The 19,820-nt window shown below is 55.0% G+C and overlaps 4 protein-coding genes across 4 annotated transcripts; 2 read left to right on the top strand and 2 right to left on the bottom strand.

Moving 5' to 3' along the window:
• Positions 1–1,206: 1,206 nt before the first annotated feature.
• PHACADRAFT_26798 (uncharacterized protein) lies at positions 1,207–1,698 on the top strand (the record flags this gene model as incomplete). Its single annotated transcript, XM_007392668.1, has 1 exon — positions 1,207–1,698. One exon carries the CDS (start codon positions 1,207–1,209, stop codon positions 1,696–1,698), a length of 492 nt encoding a protein of 163 aa, XP_007392730.1.
• Positions 1,699–2,035: 337 nt separating this feature from the next.
• PHACADRAFT_252488 (uncharacterized protein) lies at positions 2,036–5,653 on the bottom strand. Its single transcript, XM_007393539.1, has 12 exons — positions 5,448–5,653; positions 5,187–5,373; positions 4,804–5,020; positions 4,434–4,753; positions 4,300–4,379; positions 4,029–4,245; positions 3,836–3,973; positions 2,856–3,779; positions 2,716–2,803; positions 2,623–2,658; positions 2,440–2,568; positions 2,036–2,384 (listed from the first exon to the last, which is right to left on the bottom strand). Exons 1-12 carry the CDS (start codon positions 5,510–5,512, stop codon positions 2,266–2,268), a joined length of 2,520 nt encoding a protein of 839 aa, XP_007393601.1. The 5' UTR covers positions 5,513–5,653; the 3' UTR covers positions 2,036–2,265.
• A 483-nt stretch (positions 5,654–6,136) lies between these two features.
• Positions 6,137–10,587, bottom strand: PHACADRAFT_140069 (uncharacterized protein; the record flags this gene model as incomplete). Its single annotated transcript, XM_007393538.1, has 14 exons — positions 6,137–7,371; positions 7,423–7,565; positions 7,631–7,728; positions 7,793–7,923; positions 7,985–8,221; positions 8,272–8,343; positions 8,394–8,505; positions 8,558–8,830; positions 8,885–8,946; positions 9,003–9,129; positions 9,180–9,586; positions 9,617–9,996; positions 10,067–10,107; positions 10,172–10,587. Coding segments are annotated over 14 exons (2,852 nt in total), but the record flags the coding sequence as incomplete, so codon positions are not given.
• Positions 10,588–13,091: 2,504 nt separating this feature from the next.
• PHACADRAFT_252482 (uncharacterized protein) lies at positions 13,092–17,202 on the top strand. Its single transcript, XM_007393537.1, has one exon. It carries the CDS (start codon positions 14,906–14,908, stop codon positions 16,667–16,669), a length of 1,764 nt encoding a protein of 587 aa, XP_007393599.1. The 5' UTR covers positions 13,092–14,905; the 3' UTR covers positions 16,670–17,202.
• Positions 17,203–19,820: the final 2,618 nt, after the last annotated feature.

Raw genomic sequence — 19,820 nt, 5'->3', positions numbered from 1 at the left:
TCAAACTCAATCCTACCGTGCCACCGCCGAGACTCACCGCGGGAGCAACGACTGTACCTGCGGTCTAAGTCCCAGGCTATTCACTCGCCCGCTGTCGCTCCCGGGACGACATCCTGCCACGTCATTGGAGGCGTCATCGGGCGACATCCAATCCTTCGCCCGTTGCGGAAAGTTGCGCGGAACCCTCGGGCGTCCTGGGCATCATAGTTCTCTTCCCCGCTAACCATAACCAACAAGAACGCCCCGAGGGTGCGTCATCGTATCTGGGTATGCCCTAGCACCCGGGGACACCCCAGTTCTTACCATACCCAGCGAGTGCCGCCAGTTCGGCATCATTCAAGTCGACAGGACCGGAGAGACATCTTTGCGACGAAGTCCGCAGTGCATCTAGCCGAGAGCATCCTGCCTTCGAACGAGAATGGTTTTTGAGGTATGACCCACAAAGTACGCCGTCGCAGACCAAATGACATGCCATAAGCCTATCCCGAAGCTGAGTGCACAGGTGACTGCCAATTTGCATGTAACTCAATACGCTACGTTATCTCTTCCCGTGAATATCATGCCAGTGGTCTCTTTGATCTCAACAGGTGTTAGGTGTCCAGCTAACCATAAGACAAATTCGAGTCAAAGCTGTCGCACCGGTTTTGGTAAAGTCCCTGAGGCCCCTCGCTGATCTCAAATTGAATTGGATTCATTCAGTGATGGCTAGCGAGTCGACATCGGGGCAGCCGCTCAGACTAGGCTCATGATCGGCCTACTGGATATTCGGTGGAGACACGTACCTAAGGTGGAATGGTGGTCAGTGCGCTGGCACCTTGCACGAATATCATGCAGGGTGGACCGCGCTCCAAACCATGTATATCCTCAAATCTGCCTACAATCGTGATTCCCAGGAATTACTGCATGCCCTAAGTGTCGCCAATGAATATGGTGCATCGCATGAACATCGCACCACAACGTAGTTGGCCCTTGTACTATGTTGTGCAGCTTAGGTTGATCGCTAACTGCACCAGCTTCTACACCACAAGGCCGTCGCGAGGCGTCCTCGGATACCACCGTACCACTGTCATGTTTCCGGACTACAAGGTAGCGATGGATGCTCTTCTAGTATAAGAGACGCGCAGCACGCTGCAAAAGCGGCGCATAATAGTTCGTATCATCAGCCGCCTCGTATCGTGTCGCATCATCCTCTGTTGCTGAAATATTATGCCTCGAAAGAGCCATCGCCACAATCTCAAGGACGCCAACCCAAACGAGAGCTATCCGCCAGCTGGTGGAAAAATACGCCACATCCGAGGCTGGCGGACCTTCTTCTCGGCAGGCCTGCTGCGGCCAAGTGCGCCACATGATCCACCCAACTCAACTCCGTCCGAGTCGGCGAGCCCTTTAGAGAGTGTGGCGCCAGGCAGCAATCGCAGCAGAGGCCCTCTCCCTCAAACTCAGGCTCATCCTGCACGCGACGCTGGCAGTCACCAGCCTAAGCCGAACACGAAACGTCGTGCAGGCCCTGCCGCCAAGGTAGACACATGGCCTTGGGACCCCAAAGCGTACCCGGTCCGCAGGTCCACAGCTGCTTCCGCCCGCGCCACTGGGAATCACAGTCGACCGTCTTTGCCGGCAGACTGCATCGAGTCCCGCAACCTTTTCGTCGAAAATGCTCGCCCGCCAGGTGAGTCGAAGTTGCCTGGCATCAAGTAGCTGCGAGGCGATTGAATAGGCCACGGCAGAACCGTCAGCAGCAGCTTCAAGCGGGGTCGTGAATGATCCAGACATTGCTGAATACCAGAGGTCTCGGCCTCCAAAAATGGCAAGCGGAGCCGTTCAACCGAGCCGTAATTTACGAGGCTCTGGATCACAAGCCAGGCTAGATAAGGACCATATCAGCAAATGAGGGCACAGGTGATTGTTGGGGAGGGCTGGAATTCTGGAACTCGGCGTGTAGCTCATCTTCCCTTTATCCCATGTTTCCTCACTTAGTGCTGGCCATTTGTGCTGCTTTCAGACAGCCGGTACGTTCATGCCCAACCCAGGAGAAGAATGTATGAAAGATGCAGGTAGCTACAACATAGAACGAACCAAGACACAGCACGGCGGAGGACAGGGACGGGCTACAATAATTCACCAGCACCATGGCAACTCTGTTCGGCGACACCACTCCCTTAACGAGCTGTTCCTCATAACGAGACATGTGACGCTCATGGCTCCCGCCAAGACAGGTGTAGGTCCCACCGCTCGTCCGCCTGCGCAGCTGGCTGGCATGGCGGTTTATGCGTGTCCAACGCCGCCCATCTGCACTGGAGGGGCAGGTTGGCCCTCGTACGGGTGAGGTGGCACCGGCGCGCCAGGAGGAGGCATCATCATCGGGTAGGGAACAGTATGTTGGACTATTAAACCATCGTTAACTCTTGTCATGGATTGCCTAAGCTCGGGAATACGCACGCTGTGGGCTCTGATGGTAATATGGGTGGGCATGCGACGGGATGGGAGTGGGAGGCATCGACGGCCTTGGACCGGTGCCGTTCGGTGGCGGCGGGTAAGCACCAGGAGGGGGCATGAATGCAGTGGGAGCTGGAGAAACAGTGAGGCTAAGCCCCCACTTCAGACGAGCATACTATCACTTACGTGGCATCTGACCCATGGGAGTCCCAGGGTACATGGCTGTCATGTATGCATTATTAGCATCTGGCTGCGATGAAGGTCCGCTCGGGTACCAACCATTTGGTGGTGGCATGTACGGATAGGGGATAGGCTGCATATACGGGGGCATGTGGCCAGGAGGAGGGGGCATACCCGGCATCATAGGCTGCAGCGTCGTCAGTACCGAGTACACCTAAGCATAGCAAACAGAAGTGTACCTGTCCGGGATAGCCATATGGCGGATAAGCATAGACATAACCACGAGCGGCGGCCTGAGCTGCTTGTGCGGCTGGATCTGACGATTGGTCCTCATAGGTCGGAGGGGGCATGGGAGCAGGGGGCCCTGGATGAGCCATGTGCGGGGATTGTTGTTGTGGAGGGGCCGGAAGAGGGGGAAACATGGTGATGTAACGCTTGCCATTGTAAGGCCACTGCGGCGCAATCTGCGATGCTTCAACAACCTTGGCGTACTTGAACGAATTGAAATCATCTTTGATATGAGCGGGGGGCGTCTTCTTTATTGGACGAGTACCAAAGAAGGGGTTCGGCGGGCCCTGTGTCGCAGCTTGCTGTTCTTTGGCCTTAGGAGAGCTGGAAGGCTGGGCACTCTTCGGCGTAGGCCGGAATGACGATGCGTTGACGTTCAAGCGGTTGGCTGCAGTCGGGGAAAGCGGTGTGGGTGCAATAGCGTTATGGCTCGAGTTAGTCCGGGTAGTGGGAGGCTGCGTGCCATTGACGCCAGGAGCAGGGCCGGATGACGCAGGCGTAGCCGAAGGACGTTTGCCCTTGAACGGTGGGATAGACTGTATGAACATCGATATCCTCTTCCCACCTGCGCCGTCCTTCCCGGGAGGGCTGGTTGAAGACGATGCTTTGACCAAGGCTGGAGGCGTTTTGGAGCCAGCCCCAGGTTGAGGAGAGCCGGAAGTAGAAACTTTAGCCGCAACTGGAGTGCCACCAATACGAGCAGAAGTAGCAGAAGCTTGGATATTCGGGGTTCCAGTAACGGTCAAGTTGGAAGGGCCGATGGTGCGTGCTTGAGCAGATTCGGCATCCTGAGTCGACTTCTCCCGGATTTGCCGTTGCTTCTCTTCATCTTTAGCTAGAATAGGAACCAGGTCTTCAGGAATAGGCTTCTTCAACTAAGAGAGAGGATCCGTGTGAATAATCGCTATTACACAGATACGAGATGGCATACCTTGAAGGTCTGACCGAACTTGACGAGGTCGGCCATGCGTTTGTCCATCTCGTGCTTCATGAGGGCTTGCTTCTTCTTCATGAGCCTATCCCGCTCGTTCGAGACGAAGTCGCGGAACGCAGGGAGAGGATCAGCCGGCTGATTCATTACATCAGCGAAGGGCCCAGTATTCGGTTCTCAGCACGGAAATTACCTTAGCAGCGCCGGTAGCAGGTGCAGGAGACGCAGGCTTCTGGGTCTCCTTCACGCCAGAGTCGTCTGGACCGTTGATCGAGACTTTCGGGATCTCAGGCTTGGCGGAAGTGGTGGACGGGGCGGGTGAGCTGCCGTTCACGTTAACTACGGCAACAGCGGCCTTTCGTGCACCAGGAGGGACATAGGCGTTTGCGCCCCTGACAACAGCGCCATATCTGTTATGTCACGATAAGACTCTCGTTGAAGTCTTATTCCAAGAGACTGCATACCGGTCCTCCTCGTTTATGCCGTTCTCGCCGACGAAGTCTATCTTGCGCTCTTCAGCAACGTGAGAGTTGCTTGTGGCACCCTGTCACGGATACCGTCATGGAGCCATAAACACCACCACGGTACAGACACGTACCGACATAATTTCAGCTGCAACCTGCTGAGCCCTCTTCTCCTTCTCCTTGAAGTCGGGGGCGTTTCTATCGAGTTTGGTGGTGTACGCCTCCTCATCGAAATTTGCCTTTACACCAAACAACTTCTCGTTTGCGGCAAACTGGTCCCATTGGCTACCGCCTGACGAAGCGCCGGGACCGAAGGTATCGTCGTCGTTATGGACATAACGTCCTCCGGTGCCCGAAGCGTTCGTGTTGTCTGGGATATCGTCCGCCCATGCCTGCAGAGGCCGCTCACGGGAAAGGCTGTTTGCTTTGCTGATATCTACGTCAGTCTTGAAGCCTGCACGTATTGCGTGAGTGGAGGTGATTGAAGGTACATAAGCAACTTACTATCGCCGTTGGTCAGTTTGGCGTCGGCAGGTCCTGATGACCAAGTGTCAATGTTGGTAGAAGCAATGAACAGAGACTCCTTGAGAGGTTGTCCAGGGTTTAAGATCTCCTTCACGTCCTTCAAGGTGACACCCTGGGTATCGCCTTCGCCGCTTGTCGAACCAATCACGCCCTCATACCGCTGGCCAATCTTCGTCGAGAGTGTGACCGTAGTTCCCTGCAGCGCAAGGACACCAAATCAATATCCGTATGCAAACATCTTTCTTGTATATGCAGCCCTGACAGGGCTTCAAAGTTCGCCGTGCACAACGTGAAACAAGACGGATCGCGCTAGACGCCAAGAGACTGGCGAGGCATAATGAGGCCGTGGTAGAGGTACATACCGTCAGTCCAGAGAGCTGCTGAAGTACACGATCCTGCGGACGATCCGTCCGTGGAGCGCCATTCTGGTTTCCCGGAGGCGGGAATGGCCCGTTGGAGGGAGTTTGTTGGCCGGCTGGCAAGCGAGTGTTGGGCATGCCAGGAGAGAAGGTAGGGGACCCGCGAGCTCCCGTCCATGCCGATGGACGTCTGTTCGCATAAGAGAAGCGCGACTGTGTCAGACATACAAGTCGGCGTATGATGATATGGCAGCAGGAACAGACCGAGCAGTAGTTTCGGGCATACCACCCTTGCGTGGGGGTTTAGGTTGCCTGGTCGCAGCAGCCATCGAGTAATAATCCCTCAGGGAGTCTCAGAGTTAAGGGTGAAGTCGTAGACACAGGTAGACCAAGACGAGAAGGCGAGATGGTAGAAAAGAAAACAGACAACGAGAATGGGGAGATAACGTTGCCGCAGCGAGCCTAGAGGTGGGCGGGGATGCCGGGGACGTATGTGACGAGCTCGGCGGTGATAGGTGCAACGCTGTCGTTGAAAGCCTCCGTGGGGCTGCAGGAAAAGGGCGGACGTCGAGGACGAAGTGACGAGAGGGGAAAGAGGAGATTCGGGACAGTTGTGTGCACAGACCTTTGATGTATACCCAATTTCATTGCGGAGGCATTGGCGCGGACCCCGGGCACCACCTGAACGTGAACACCCTCCGGATGTCTCTCAGTTCCCAATATTTCAGGCTGGCTCGTCTCATTGACTGCTTCTGCACTGCGTCGCAACCTCGCAGGGTGGCGTTCTGCCAACCGGAGGTGCAATCTGCTTCCGTCTGCCTCAACCGAGGCCCCGTAATGGGCCATCTTCGGGGTCTCGCCTTGCCATGTTGACAACCGTATTTCCCTCCGCGAATCCATATTCGAACGCTGCAGCAGCTGATTTGGACACGGTCGCCCTCGTCTCCCATGACGGGCACCAACGAGGGCCATGGCGAAAGCAGGCCGATATCTGAGGTCCAAAATCGCACAAATTCGAAACCCAAGCTTAGCATTACGAGAAGCAACGAGTCGCGCGGGACCGTGTCTGTTGAAAACAGTCCGGAGACATCTCCGAGAGCAGGACGCGCGCAAGGCTCACAAGCTATGCAATGCGCTTGCAAAGCAGGTCGAAATCATGAAAAGCGCATGGAAAGCTGCCACGGAACACCTCACGCTCACTTGCCGCTCGCGATCGTGTCCTACCGAGAAGCACTTTCCGGCTCGTCGAAAGCCCTGCCAGAACTCCCTTTCCCACTCGAGTGGCCCCCGTACAACATCCAGCGAGGTCAGTGCTACAATGTTGCCGCTGATTGCGCTGATTACGTCTATCAATACATATCCCATCGTCTTCGCAGCGCATCTACGTGCTGTGTAGATGGTTGATTGTCTACATAGATATCAGCCACACGTTACAAACTCTAAGTTTGTAGTTTCATGCAGGGTCAACCTTGTATTCCCTGAATTGGCCTCCAACGAGACTCGAGAGCCTGTTGCCAATGGACGAGAAGGCTACCACTTTCCCGCGGATCTCGCTTCACCGCTTCTGGTGCTGAAACCGAGATGCTCTGCTATGCTCTGTCCCCGGCAGCTCCGATCTTACGTCCACGAAGATTTCTGGTGCATCGCATGTTGTTCGTACTTTCCTCCCAACCAAAAACACCCTCCGGCCCAAGTTTACAGCCGTCCATGACTCCCGAAATCCCGAAAACATAGCTACATGATTTGTCATCGCTACAGAGTTACCGCTAAGCCAGGGAGATAATAACGATACATCGCTCTTGTCTGCCTCATCCAGACTACCCGTCCGACAGAATTTACATGTCCCACTCGTCCCACACGCCCGGCACATTACTTGTCTGTTGCTGCGCGGTTAGGTCTGCCGTCTCTATCAATTCAACCAGCCTGTCATTAGGTCCGCCCCCACCCTTGTCATCCCCATGCATCGCGACGAATATCCCCCGCTCACTGGCGTGAACGAGCCGGATGTCCGATCCCTCAATCACCTGCACCAACTTCCCTGTTGCAAGGGATCGGATCTCGATGAACTCGGGAGAGAACAGGAGAACATGTTCGCCTCGATGAGCGCAAGAGGTTGCCTTCGTTTCCCACCTGAGGTACCCCGACGAGCGACAAGGTACACCGTGCCTGTCGATATAACAACCAAGTTCTGTTGCGTACTGAGTTAGCGCGGATTCGGAAGTGGGTGGTCCGAACGTACCGTCAAACACGATCAGAAGCTCGTTACTGGCAACTTTGACCAGGCCTAGAGGCTTAGCACTCGATGAACGTTGCTTGAGTAACTGCATGGGCTCGTTCGCATCGCTAAAGTTCGGAATCACTGTGGCATTTGCACCGGATGCGCTGAGACTGTCGCCGTAATTACCGCTTAGCTCGGTTCGCGACAAATGAAGGAACGACAGACGCACTTCGTAGGATCGAATACGTGTATTCCACGTTCAGCACAGACCCCGATGGTCTTGTGCAGTGCGACGATATCGTGTGAGTCCTTCGGTATCCACGTCGGCTACCGAGATAGATTGTCGTCACAACCACGGCGTCGACGGCGATAACAGGGAATGGAAGTGTACCTCACCGAAGGACCGGAAAGAGGCAGAACCGGAGGAAATGCTTCGTCGTAAGTTGGCGGTTAGGTCCGTCGTAGCCACGGCTTCCAGAGCGTTAAGCGTCACTTGCATGAAGCTCTTGGTTGCATACAAGACTGACATGGATAACAACGGCTACTTCAGGAGATGCCACCAGAAGCATGAAGCATGGCGTACCAATTATTCTCCCGCTAATCTTCACTACCCTCGCTAGTATTATAGCAGCATGCTGTTCGCTGACTCGTTCTCGCGATGCATCGAGGTCCTGTGGTCTCGCCGTACCAAGCCCTACAAGAGCCATAGCGTCCAAGGAATAAGCCTCAAGACCATCATCGGAATGGACTATTATCTTATTGAGACTAGATAAAGCCTCGAGGTAGGCTACATTTGCCTTCTTCAGCACACGCTTGAAATCTACGAAGCGGTTCAGAGGCGATCACTACATGCAAAAGGCGGCTACTAACCTGGCTTGCCTCGCGCAGCAATATAAATACCAGACGAGCAGCCAGCAGCTATCACCGTCCTGCCTTCGATCACTAGCACTAGATCAATAACTATCGGCGACACGATAAAGTTGGGAGCTCACTGAATGAGGTTGCAGAGCGTATTTTGCCAGTGATGCGACTGCTGGAAATATGTGATGCCAACCCGTTGGACAGGCGGAAGAAGCTATCGTCAACAGTATCCGGGGCGTACCACTAAGTTTTGACCTGAGCTCTGCCCCCACGACGAAGTGCAATGATCACTCACCATATTAGCATCCTGCCTCGCCTTCCGAATTCCGATTGCATCTACCATTGCTCTCCGCCACAGCTCCCTCTCCGATTCACTCGTAGCATACAGCGTGTACCGCCGTGTTAAAGTAGCGGAGGCATGGTATATCGTGAAAGGGTACATCGGCCGATGCCGAGAACGGAAGCTGTCGAAAAGTCGCGCTTGCTCGATCGTGGAGGTGGCTTTCTCTCGACGGTTTTCTGGCAGGGTGTCGAAGGTCGCTAGACGAAGGTATTCTAGAGGTATAGGCTACGACGCATATTATTATGGAAGACGCAGCGTAGCGGAATAAATTAGGCTCACTCGTGAGATTACGTTGTGACGAGTGCTACCGTTAGAGCGGATCTCCGGTTTAAGAAGCAATACTGCGGAAGGAGGCCATGAGCGGCGCCTTAAGAGTGTGCACGATGTCGCTACCCACGATAGTTATCCAACAAGGCGACATGTAGGTCTACCCAGGTATAAGTGACTTCAGTACGGCTTGTGTACCGTCGAGCGAGCGGTCCTGAATACTGGAGAGTGCGACTCTCATCGTACAGATCGAGATCCTGTGTAATCCATTAGAGACCAGATGAAAGACAAAACGCCGAGCACGCACAACAACTTCGCCTTTTTGGAACGACATACTTTCACATAACTCCCAGAACTTGACTTTACTTTCCGCCGCTTCGATCCCAGGCTGTGTGCTCTTGATGAAATCGCTAAGCAGGCTTACGAGCAGAGTCAGGGTCTCTTGATCCGTGTGGTCTGCTGGCGTGTGCTTCTGAGTCGTGTTCACGAGTAACAGCAATCGCGGAAGACGAGTGACGGGTCTCGAGAGGAATGTGATGAGGTCACGTTTGCGTATTCGTGGATCCTGGCCACATTGCGAGAGGAAGTACTGGTATTTGGAGTTGCGCTTGAGCTCCTTCCTATGATACGCTTCGGACAGAGGATAGTGTTTGATATATTGTTCATATGCTGTACGAAAGGCGAAACTGGCTGTAGTACAGGAATATATGAGTACTACGGACGACGAGCGTCAGACGTACTCACTGTCTAGGATTATCGACGCGAAATTCGTGATGAAGGGATGCTGGTCGCGTTGGAGCTCGAAAAGCTTCTCCAGCATACTCTTGTGATAGCCTAAGATATCATCCAAGTTGTAAAAGACTTCCGTAACGTAGCCCTTCAGTCTCTGCTGAGGAATAGGGCGTGTGTTCACCAAAGGGTCGACGAAGACATCGCGAACAAGCTCCAAATCCCTGACATAGTCCCTCTCTGACCTGATAATCTCGAAGATAACGGACTGCCTTTGCACTTCGTGCTTGTCAAGGGTGTCCAATGCAGATTTGGGAACGAGCCGATGCCACTCTTCGTCGTTCTCTCCAAGCTCACCAGCCTGGAAGCGTCGGAGGCCTTCGTTCGAGTCAAGACTGAGACATAAATTGCAGAAGGAAGACAATCAACGATATTGCCTATATGGACATCAAAAGAGCTACACACGTCAAAGAGGACAGCTCATCCGATAAATCGTTTGAAGGTAGCTAAGCAGAAAGGACGGCACTTGGCAAGCTGAGTCAAAGACGAGGAAAGGGAATGTATCCACACCTCCGGACTACTCTCTATGTAAGACGGCGGTCTCGATTCTCCCCGGTGCAGGGGTGGTCTTGCGGATAGTGTGGATTCGCTCATCGAGATTCGATGACCCAGAGTTTGGTAGCTTGCTGAGTGTCGTAGAGATGCTGTCTTCGCTGTGGGCGACATATACACTGGTGAGTCCGTGTATCCATAACTGCCAAGGCCCCCCGCTTCATGGATACTCGCAGGCCTGCCTGGTGAGCGAGGGATCTCAGGCTCAGGAAAGCTTGGAATATAAGTCGAGTGCCGGTACTCCTCGCTCCAGAGGGAATCGTCCGCGGGAGTGACTATGAAGTTGATGTCTTCTACATGTCTGGATGATGACCGTGAGGGGGGTGCAGCACCTGGCGGGATCGCAACGTGTGGATGAGGTCGAGGCGACATACTAGAAGGAGCTCATGAAATCAATTTGGCGCACGGGCGGAGTCGATCTTCGCACGTGCGGATTAGTCCAGCTCTCGTTCCGGGCTGTCGCACGTCATTAATTTTAATCATTGCCGGTGCTCAGTTGTCCGCATGCACAAAACGACTAGATCTATTCATCATGGCTTGCGTCCGGAGATATGATGATGTTAACGCGTTGTTGAAGTGCTCAAAAGCAACAATACTGAGCGACGTACATGCCGAACCGATTCAGTTGCGAAGATGTTATATTTCTGGTATTCATTTCTCTGAGTCGGCATGTACATAGCCGTTTTGTCCATGTCTGAGCCATAAATATTGGGCACTTCGGAGCGCTGCGCACCAGACGATGACCCTGAATATCCCCTAGGTAGGCTGGCCCAGCCCCAAGGTGCCCTATATCCGAATGATGGTAAGAGGGCAATATCCGGATGAGCAACCCTAGCTTCGGAAATACTATCTGGTAAACTTGACTCACTGCTACGTGACATTCTGCCCCACAGTTGTCAGGTTTGGCAACGATTTGGTGCCAAGCGGGGTCGCGTCTCCGGATGGTGGGGCCAGCCTCTGGGCCTTTTCAGGTCCAAATATCCAGACTTTGACGCAGCCTCCCGCCGTCTCAAGGGTCGCTTCATCCGGACGGCGGACCTGGTTCCTGAGTTTGCCGGCCTCAGGAGGTGCGACCGGCAGGCGCTCGAACGAGACCAGCTGTATTTCTCTGGTTCAGCCACAACATGAACTCCAATCAGTAAGTGTGGTATCATCTCTTCTTTGCTTTATCCACTCAAGTTCCTTTTTCCGTAGGGCTCGCGCGAAGAGGATTGCAGGAGGGTATCATCTCCAATAGGAAGACTTACAAACCTTCCTGGAGAGCGTCGGCCATTACCACCCCTCCTCGGAGGCTCATTTCGGCAGCGAGGAGTTAAATACCAGATACATGATTTTCTGGCACCAGAGCGACTTCAACAAACGCGGTATTCCTATCCTGAACTGTGAGTCTTCCAGGCCTATGTGCTGTCGCATTGCTGCTAACAGCGGCGCAATCTATCTAGAGTGCAGCGGCGAAGAGTCCCTGATCCTTCCGACGGGAGGTTGGAGTATCGAAAGACGGAAAGAAGGGCAAGCGGCCGGGGCGCAAGTCTCTGGTAATCAGAGACAAGTTCACTGAGGCTACCAAGAGCGCGTTTCCCCTGGAGAGAGTGATCTGGGAGTGTGTACCGCTTAATGCTCTCATTGCCAACCTCCATCAATGAGCGAAGGATATTATGTACCTCCCACGGAGCCGGGAGCCTGAGGAACTAATTAACATCCTGTGCGAACATGACATACCCATGTTATGTGTAACCGTAGACTAAGCCATGGAGATCCGACTAACAAATTCTTGAATTGCTGAGTTGTCGCAGGTCGGTAGCACTACGTTGCTGTCTTGGCAGATTCCCCTCATTACCCTGAGATCCTGTTCAAACAGAAACTAAAGCATACGCATATATTAGACAAACCGGCCGTGACAAAACTTAACCTGCGTAGACAAAGCTGCTCTAATAGCACGAGAAGGTTGTTTCCGTCGCAACATTTAGAAATGTGAGATGATTCCAACAATTTAACCCTGCAGGATACTTTAGTTTTAGCAAGGCTATTTTCATACTACGGTTTATGCTGATTTATAGCGACTACTGTAGCTTGACACCCATGCGTCCGTCAAACAACTCCCATCGTTGCCAGCACGCTGTCTTTCCAGATCGCTCATTGTGCGTGAACTTGAACCCGACAATGAAAGCCGCCTAAAAATGGCTCTGTTTCAACTATCGGCCCGTGCAAAGGGGTAAGAGGTATGAGGAGGCGCGCGCTTTGCCGAGCGCCACAAAGAGACCGCGATCACGTGCGCACGTGAGGTGGTTTCACTGCGCGACTTCGATTCTCATTCCCAGTCTTCAAGACGCAACGGCTCGCCGTGGCAGGCCGCATCTCCCTGTCCTGTGGTCAGCGACGACTCTTCTCGCTTCCTTGTGTCTGTGCCTAGCAGCGGAGACGAATCTAGCAACGGCAAGGACCAGCGGCTCACGATGGCCGATCTCGCAGAGCTCGAGCGGACTCGCCAGACTTACCGAACGAAGCTTGCAACGGCGCTCACGGAGGATGAAGATCCTTTGGCTGAATACGAACGCTTTGTTAAATGGACTATCGACTCTTATCCCCATGAACTCATCCCAAAGTCCGGGTTGTTAGAGCTACTCGAAGAGGCGACAAGACAGTTCAAGGATGACGATGCTTACAAGGGCGATCTGCGATATACCAAACTTTGGATGCTGTTTGCCGCATATGTGGATGAAGAGAGGACGCATACGGCTGTTCCGATATACAAGTTTCTTGTGAAAAATAATGTAGGGATGGTATATGCGCAGGTGTATGAGGAGTATGCTGCAGCGTTGGAACGGGCAGACAGGTGCGCCCTACGAATATTACCCGTAGCATATGCTTGATAGTTTATACAGGCCGGATGACGCAAAGCAAGTTTTTCTGCATGGCATAAAACGCCGAGCGCGGCCTGTCGAACGGCTGAAGAAACGATACGCAGAGTTCCAAGCTCGCGCCTCAGCCAAGCAGCCTCCGCCGACTCGCACATCTACGTCATCTACACCTCTTCCTTCGTCTCAAGCTTGGAAAAGTGCGACTGCAGAAGCGCGAGCCATCCGCCGAGACCCACTCAAGAACTTCAAGCCGAAAAGTATTTCGTCTTCAGCAGGACTCCCCGCTGCGTCAACCTCCGCTTCCGTTCCAGGCTCCACTTCCACCACTGCTGCAGCACCACCGCTTAGCGAAGTCCCTCCATCTCTCGCAAATCACCCTGCTCTCACCAAACATGGTCACCAACGCTACCTGCCTATGCTCATTCCGGCTCCACCGGGCAAACGCCCTGAGAAGCTGCGATTCAATCTCTCTTCCCTCTTTGCCGAAGATGGCATGGAGTACAGCGTACAAGAGGCGCGCTCACGTTCTATGGGTCTGCTCAGCAAAAAGTGGGCCCCGCCCCCTCCCTCTGAGTTGCAACGCTTTGCCTCCTCGACCTCGACCACCGCCTCCCTCCAGTCTAGCGGCGGCAGCAATGCACCAGGGAATAAGGCCACTCGAAACCCCACGATAACCCGCAAGGGCGGCTTTGGTGGGGGCTACGCTGAGCCGACAGTCACGCTCGCGACGAAGGAGGCGTTGGCAGACGTGTTCGGGATGTACAACTCCCCAGAGAGGAGCATGCGCTTTGGCCCGGCAGCGGGCAGCAAGTATGCGCCGGTGCATAAGGTTGACCCCATCACGCCTATTGGCGGAGGGAGCTTGCATTCTGCGCTCGCGGCGGCCAAGAAAGCGGATGAGAACGCAAACACGAAGACTCCGATACCTGTATTCAGGGATGAGAATGCGAATGTGGGGAGGAACGCGAAGGAGAATGGTCTCACGCCTGTTGCCCCGAAGGTGAGTATATGCGTCATATCATTCCCGCTATGCGTTCTCGGTGGATGTTACTCATGTATTGCGCACTAGTTCCAAGTCTTCGTTGATTCAAGCAGCTCCCAGACTCCCGGTTCAGCTCGTGAAGGGCGACGTGCGCTGTCGGCCAAGGACCCTTCAACGCCATCATCTAATGAGAATTCCCGTGCAAACTTACGTGGCCGCCCTGCCGCCTCTGCTGCAGCCCCACTTGGTGCAGTGGCCGAAATTGGGGAAGACGAGGACGAGCCTACTCCACCTGCGAGACAACAGGTCTTCTCCGTATTCTCTGCGGCAGCAGCTGCAGAAAATGACTCTGCCAGGCCCAAGTCTGGTTTGAATAAGAAGGATATATTTGTTGACGTGCCTACTCAAGCGTCGTCTTCAAAACCTTCTGCGGGACAGCCCTTTAGAGTCTTCAGTCGTCCACCTGCAGTGCCTCCTACATCCAACGCCGCACCTTCCGCACCATCAAGACTAAACGAGAATGCTTCGCAACGCAAGCCATTCACGCCCTTCAGAGACATCTCAACCGCCGCCAGCCTACCTTCTTCTTCTGTGCCATCACCCTCACGATTGACGCCACCACCTCCAGCAGAGACCCCTGCTCCCCGCACGCCGTTTGGCGACCGCTCACACACACCACTGCAGGCACTTTCCTCTGCGTCAACAGATTCCTCCGACGCCGACGGCATCATCGCGTACCAAACGCCTGTCGCAGGCGGCGAGCAGTACTACGATGACGGCTCGACGCCGAGCTCCGACTTCGACGATGTAGACGACACACAGTCGCCAGCCGGCGACGCCCGCGCTGTGCACATGCACGCAGGCTACGCAGACGACGCGCTGAGCGATGACGTCGACGAGCGCATGCTCGGCGTGCGCACGCCCGCGGGCAGCGATGCCGAGGATGGCTACCAGTACGAGTACGAGTACTACGAGGAGGAGGAGGAGCAACAGCCTGGCTCCGGGCGGATGCACCAGGGCAGACTCGGCAAGCTGAACCTCATGACGCCCATCACTGAGCGCACGCTGGAATACGCAAACATCCACACGCTGAACGCGCGCAGCACTGCCGGGAGTGTAGCGAGTGTTAGTGGGAAAGTGTTCAGTATTGCGGAGGAAACGGCAAGGGAGAGCGCCGACATGCTTGCCGCTGAGTTGCGCGAGGACGAAGAGCTTAGCGGCGGGTTGCCCCAGAAGTACGATGCTATGCGGGAGGAGAAGCACATGGAGGAGCGAACGGGTACACTCAGCCTCATGGATGCTCTCACGCGTGCCTCTGCGTTCATTCCGCCTAACCCGTGCAACCCTTTCGAGAGCCCTATCATCACCTCCCTACTCTCCGTCCTCCCGGCCGACCTTGCCTTCCACGACCTCCGTGCATACGAGTCGGGACGGCTCGACGCCCTGCAGAAGTTTGCGCGCAAGAAAGAGAGGCGAAGCAGCGGGAACAGCTCGCGGAATAGCAACAGCGGTGCTGAGCAGCGCTCGCTGCGCATAGAGCTCGAGGACCAAAAGTACGACATCCTCTCGAAACTCGGCGAGGGCGGCTTCGGCACGGTCTTCGAGGCCATCGACGTCGGCGCCGCAGCGCTTAAGAAAGGTCGCAGCATGGACGACGGCTCCGACGACGACTTCAGCGACGGCGACGAGGACGAGGACGAGATCCCCAAGGTCGCGCTCAAGGTCGTGAAGCCGCGCAGCATCTGGGAGTTCCACGTCCTGCGGCGCATCCACGCGACACTCTCGCCCGTGCTCCGACGGAGCATCGTCACGCCTGCAGCGCTGTACGCCTACAAGGACGAGTCCTTCCTCGTACTCGAGCTGCGCAGGCAGGGTACGCTCCTCGACATCGTGAACCGCGCGCCCTCGGCGGGGATCACCCAGCAGGGCGCGTGCCTCGACGAGCTCCTCGTGATGTTTTTCGCCACCGAGCTCATGCGCACGCTCGAGGGACTCCATCGCTCGGGCTTCATCCACGGCGACGTCAAGATCGACAATTGCCTGCTCCGGCTCGAGGACGTGCCCGGGGCCGCGTCGGCCTGGGCGGCGCAGTACGACCCCGCGGGCGAGGGCGGCTGGAGCTACAAGGGCGTGACGCTCATCGATTTTGGACGCACGATCGATACGAAGCTCTTTCCGTCCGGACAAACGTTTGTCGGCGACTGGGCAATGGACGCGCGGGACTGCCTCGAGATGCGCGAAGGCCGTCCGTGGACGTTCCAGACGGACTACTTCGGACTCGCAGGCATCATCTTCTGCATGCTCTACGGCAAGTACATCGAGGCGTCCAGCGTGGTAACCGCGGATCCCGCGCCGGATGGGACGGCACGCTACAAGCTCGCAACACCGTTCAAGCGGTACTGGCAAGGAGAGCTGTGGACACGGCTGTTTGACCTCCTGCTGAACCCGACTCTGGTGCGACCGAACGGATCGTTGCCGCTGTATGACGAGATGGCGGAGTTGAGACGGGAGATGGAGACGTGGTTGCAAGTCAACTGTAATCGTGCGAGCAATAGCCTCAAAGGGCTCTTGAAGAAGGTCGGGCTGTCCATCCTGGGTGGTAAGGACGGTCGATAGAGCACCATTCTGACTCGCCCCGCACTTGTTTTCCTCAAATTATTTGTTTATTTCTCCTGTATGCATGTGCTATGATACAATATGGCCTCTCCTGTGCCTCTCATAAGGATGGGCCGAACATCAAAGCAAATTGTTAAGGTAATTACCATGAGAAGACAGTGATATTACACGTGAATTTATTATTGTACAAACCAGCGAAGTACGACAGCGTGAATCGTCGTAAATTTCCGTTACTGTTACCTTTGCGATCGGCGTGTGTGAGGTCAGGGAGGGCCAAACTCAACCAGCGGTGTAGGCGGCAGGGCCTGCAACGACGTGGGAGTCAAGGAGCGACAGATTATACGATGTGACGACCGGTACGGCATCGGTCACCAGGACGAAGACAGTGCCGTTAACCAGGCTCGCGGTGTCATTGCCGTAGATGGCGCCGCCCGGCTGCCGCGTGTACGCGGTGAAGTTCGTGACGTTGATCAACGGGGTGTACGTGACGTTCAGCTGAGAGATCCAGGCGGCAAACTGGTGCAGAGTCACCTCAGGTGCTGCGACGCAAAGAAATACAGAAATATAGCTTACCAACGGAGTGCCCGCTGACGAAGTCGTGGTGTAGTTCAGACCGGGGCCGACCTGCTTTCCAGGCGCTTCCCACTGGAGGTGAAGAAGCTGGCCGGACTGCGAGAGAGGCGTAGAGCGGTTATGGGAGACGGCCGACAGCGTGTCGTTTGTTATTGCCGAAGCATTGGGCGCGTTCGTGATGTTGAGGCCGGGGAAGTTCTGCCATTCGATCTTCGGATTCGTGGACGGGCAAGACAGAATCCAAGGGGTTATCTGCGTCCATTGCATGGATTGCGTGATGACGGGGTTGAAAAATTGCTGGGAACAGCGTTAGATATGGCTTCCAGCTCAGGTACAGTCGGTGGGACATACCGGCATCGGGAACAGCCCCTCCATCTGCCTGAGGACCATCTCCTGCCTGGACTCTACGGTGATGGATTCCGCGAGAAGGCTGGCTACCGCCTGGGAGTTCAAGTGTGCCAGGAAACCAAGGACACCGCTCTCGCCGATCCTGGTCATCTTGCTCGAGAAGTCGATGAAATCACGAACATTGTCGAAGGGATAGGCGTATGTGCAGGACTTGGACGCGTTGTTTGGACCGAGGATATTCGTGATCATCTGCGCGTGGCCGACTTCCTGATCGGCCATGTACTCGATGAGGAACTGCTGCTCGGGTGTGATACCTGCAGCCTCAAATTCCTCAGGAGAGAACCGAGCCAGGCCATTGTGGAAAAGGTCGAGTTCGAGGTATTCTTGCTGAAGTGCCAGATTCTATGTGCCCTTCAGTACACGCACAGATTGAAACAGATAGGCTACACCTACGAGAGACTGGAGGTCGTAGTCGCTCAATGGCACATATTGAGGAACATCCGTAGGAGACGTGCCCAGTCCGCCTGTGGGGGTTGGTGGCGGAGCGATGGACGACGTGGAAGATGCGGATGAGGAAGGCGCGGACGAGGGGGGAGCGGACGAGGAAGGCGCGGACGAGGAAGGCACGGACGAGGAAGGCACGGACGAGGAAGGCACGGACGAGCTTGTGGCTGCGCTGGAAGCGACGCTAACCGTGGTAGAAATAACGCTCGTGGTCGAGGTCGCAGTTGAAGGTGCAAGAGAGCTGGTAGAAACGCTCACACTAGTTGAGATGACGCTCGTTGTTTCGGTCGCGGTTGAGGGTGCAGGCGAGCTAGTGGAAACGATCACACTAGTCGAGGTGACACTTGCGGTCTCGGTCGCGGTTGAAGCAACGCTCACACTAGTCGAAGTGACACTCGTGGTCTCGACCACAGTAGAAGACGGAGGCGAGCTAGTGGCAACGCTCACACTCGTTGAAGTGGCGCTCTCGGTCGCGGTTGTGGTTGATACAGAGGTGCTGGAGGCTTCGCTGACACTAGTCGAAGTGGCGCTCGCGGTAGCAGTTGTGGTGGTCGTAACTGCCTGCGGAACCGCAAAAACCGGCTGGCATGACAAGATGGCAAGCGTAGCGGTGAGGAGAGACAGCATGTTACGCATCATCGCCGTAGGTAGATAGGGAAAGGGGCGGAGGTGTCGGCAGTTTGGTTCTTAAGTATACCGCGACTACCCGGAAGCGAGCATCGGCTGATGACGTATGAGGTGACGAGGAGGATCGCCGAGAGGTGCAACTCATGACGAAATTCAGCAGGAAGCCACTTACGAAAGCACCACTTTCACTTGGGCGGCAGGTGCGTGGAGTCGGGAGCTTCGTGGCGTAACCGGGCATCGGGCCATCGAATATTCCATATTGCAGCTAGAAATTGCAGCTAGCATAACATCTGTGTTCGGGGACAATTACCGACTACTTGACTTCATCGTATAGAGCCTCGAACTTGAAGCCACTAACACGCCCACTATTGAGGCCCGGAGTTAGGCCAGTAACCACCGAGAAGTACTGAAACTCACGTACTTCCTAGCTGAGCAAGGTACGGCTGTTGGCACTCCTGTCTAGATGACGACGAAAAAGGAAGGCAATACCTTTGGATCCCAACAAGGGAAAATAACGGTGGCAGTCTCTTGGTCATCAAGACGGGCAAGGGAGGCCGACGTCTTGCCCAGTGCCTGAAATCCGGAATTTTCAAAGCCATGGCTAGGGGTGCCAGCAATTCGCGGGGCCAAGGCCCCTCGAGACAGGGATGCAATACGCTTGCTCGGCGGCAATGAAATACATGCTGCTCTCTTAAGGTCTGTGGCAAGTAAGTTAGAGGTCAGGCCTGCTGTCCATGCAAGAAGACGCCTCACTCAATACTACAGAAGTGCAGGAGGCCATTCCCGAACTCGAAGATTATCCAGTGTGCCGCACGAAGCTGTCGCTGTCCGCCCTGCTGCCAGGTGTGCCCCGGAGTGTCAACCATGGCTGTTTGAGCCTTCCATAGTAAGCGGCCTGCTCCGGGGCCGAGTTCAAATGTACATCCTGGACGTTGTTCGAAGTACTGAGCGATGTCCGCGAGACGGGAAAGTAAGTGGAACTCGTCGCCACTTGATGCCTAAATACTCCGTTGCTCGCCTATACTTCGCTTAGCGAATCATCGTCGCAAATCTAATGGATACTGTTCAGAATTCGGGATGTCTATTGCGTCCGTTCTGA

The sequence above is a fragment of the Phanerochaete carnosa genome (assembly GCF_000300595.1).
Source record: "Phanerochaete carnosa HHB-10118-sp unplaced genomic scaffold PHACAscaffold_3, whole genome shotgun sequence".
Classification (NCBI taxonomy): Eukaryota; Fungi; Basidiomycota; class Agaricomycetes; order Polyporales; family Phanerochaetaceae; genus Phanerochaete; species Phanerochaete carnosa.
Note: the sequence above shows the minus strand (reverse complement) of the source record. Positions and strands in the feature narration are given on the sequence as shown.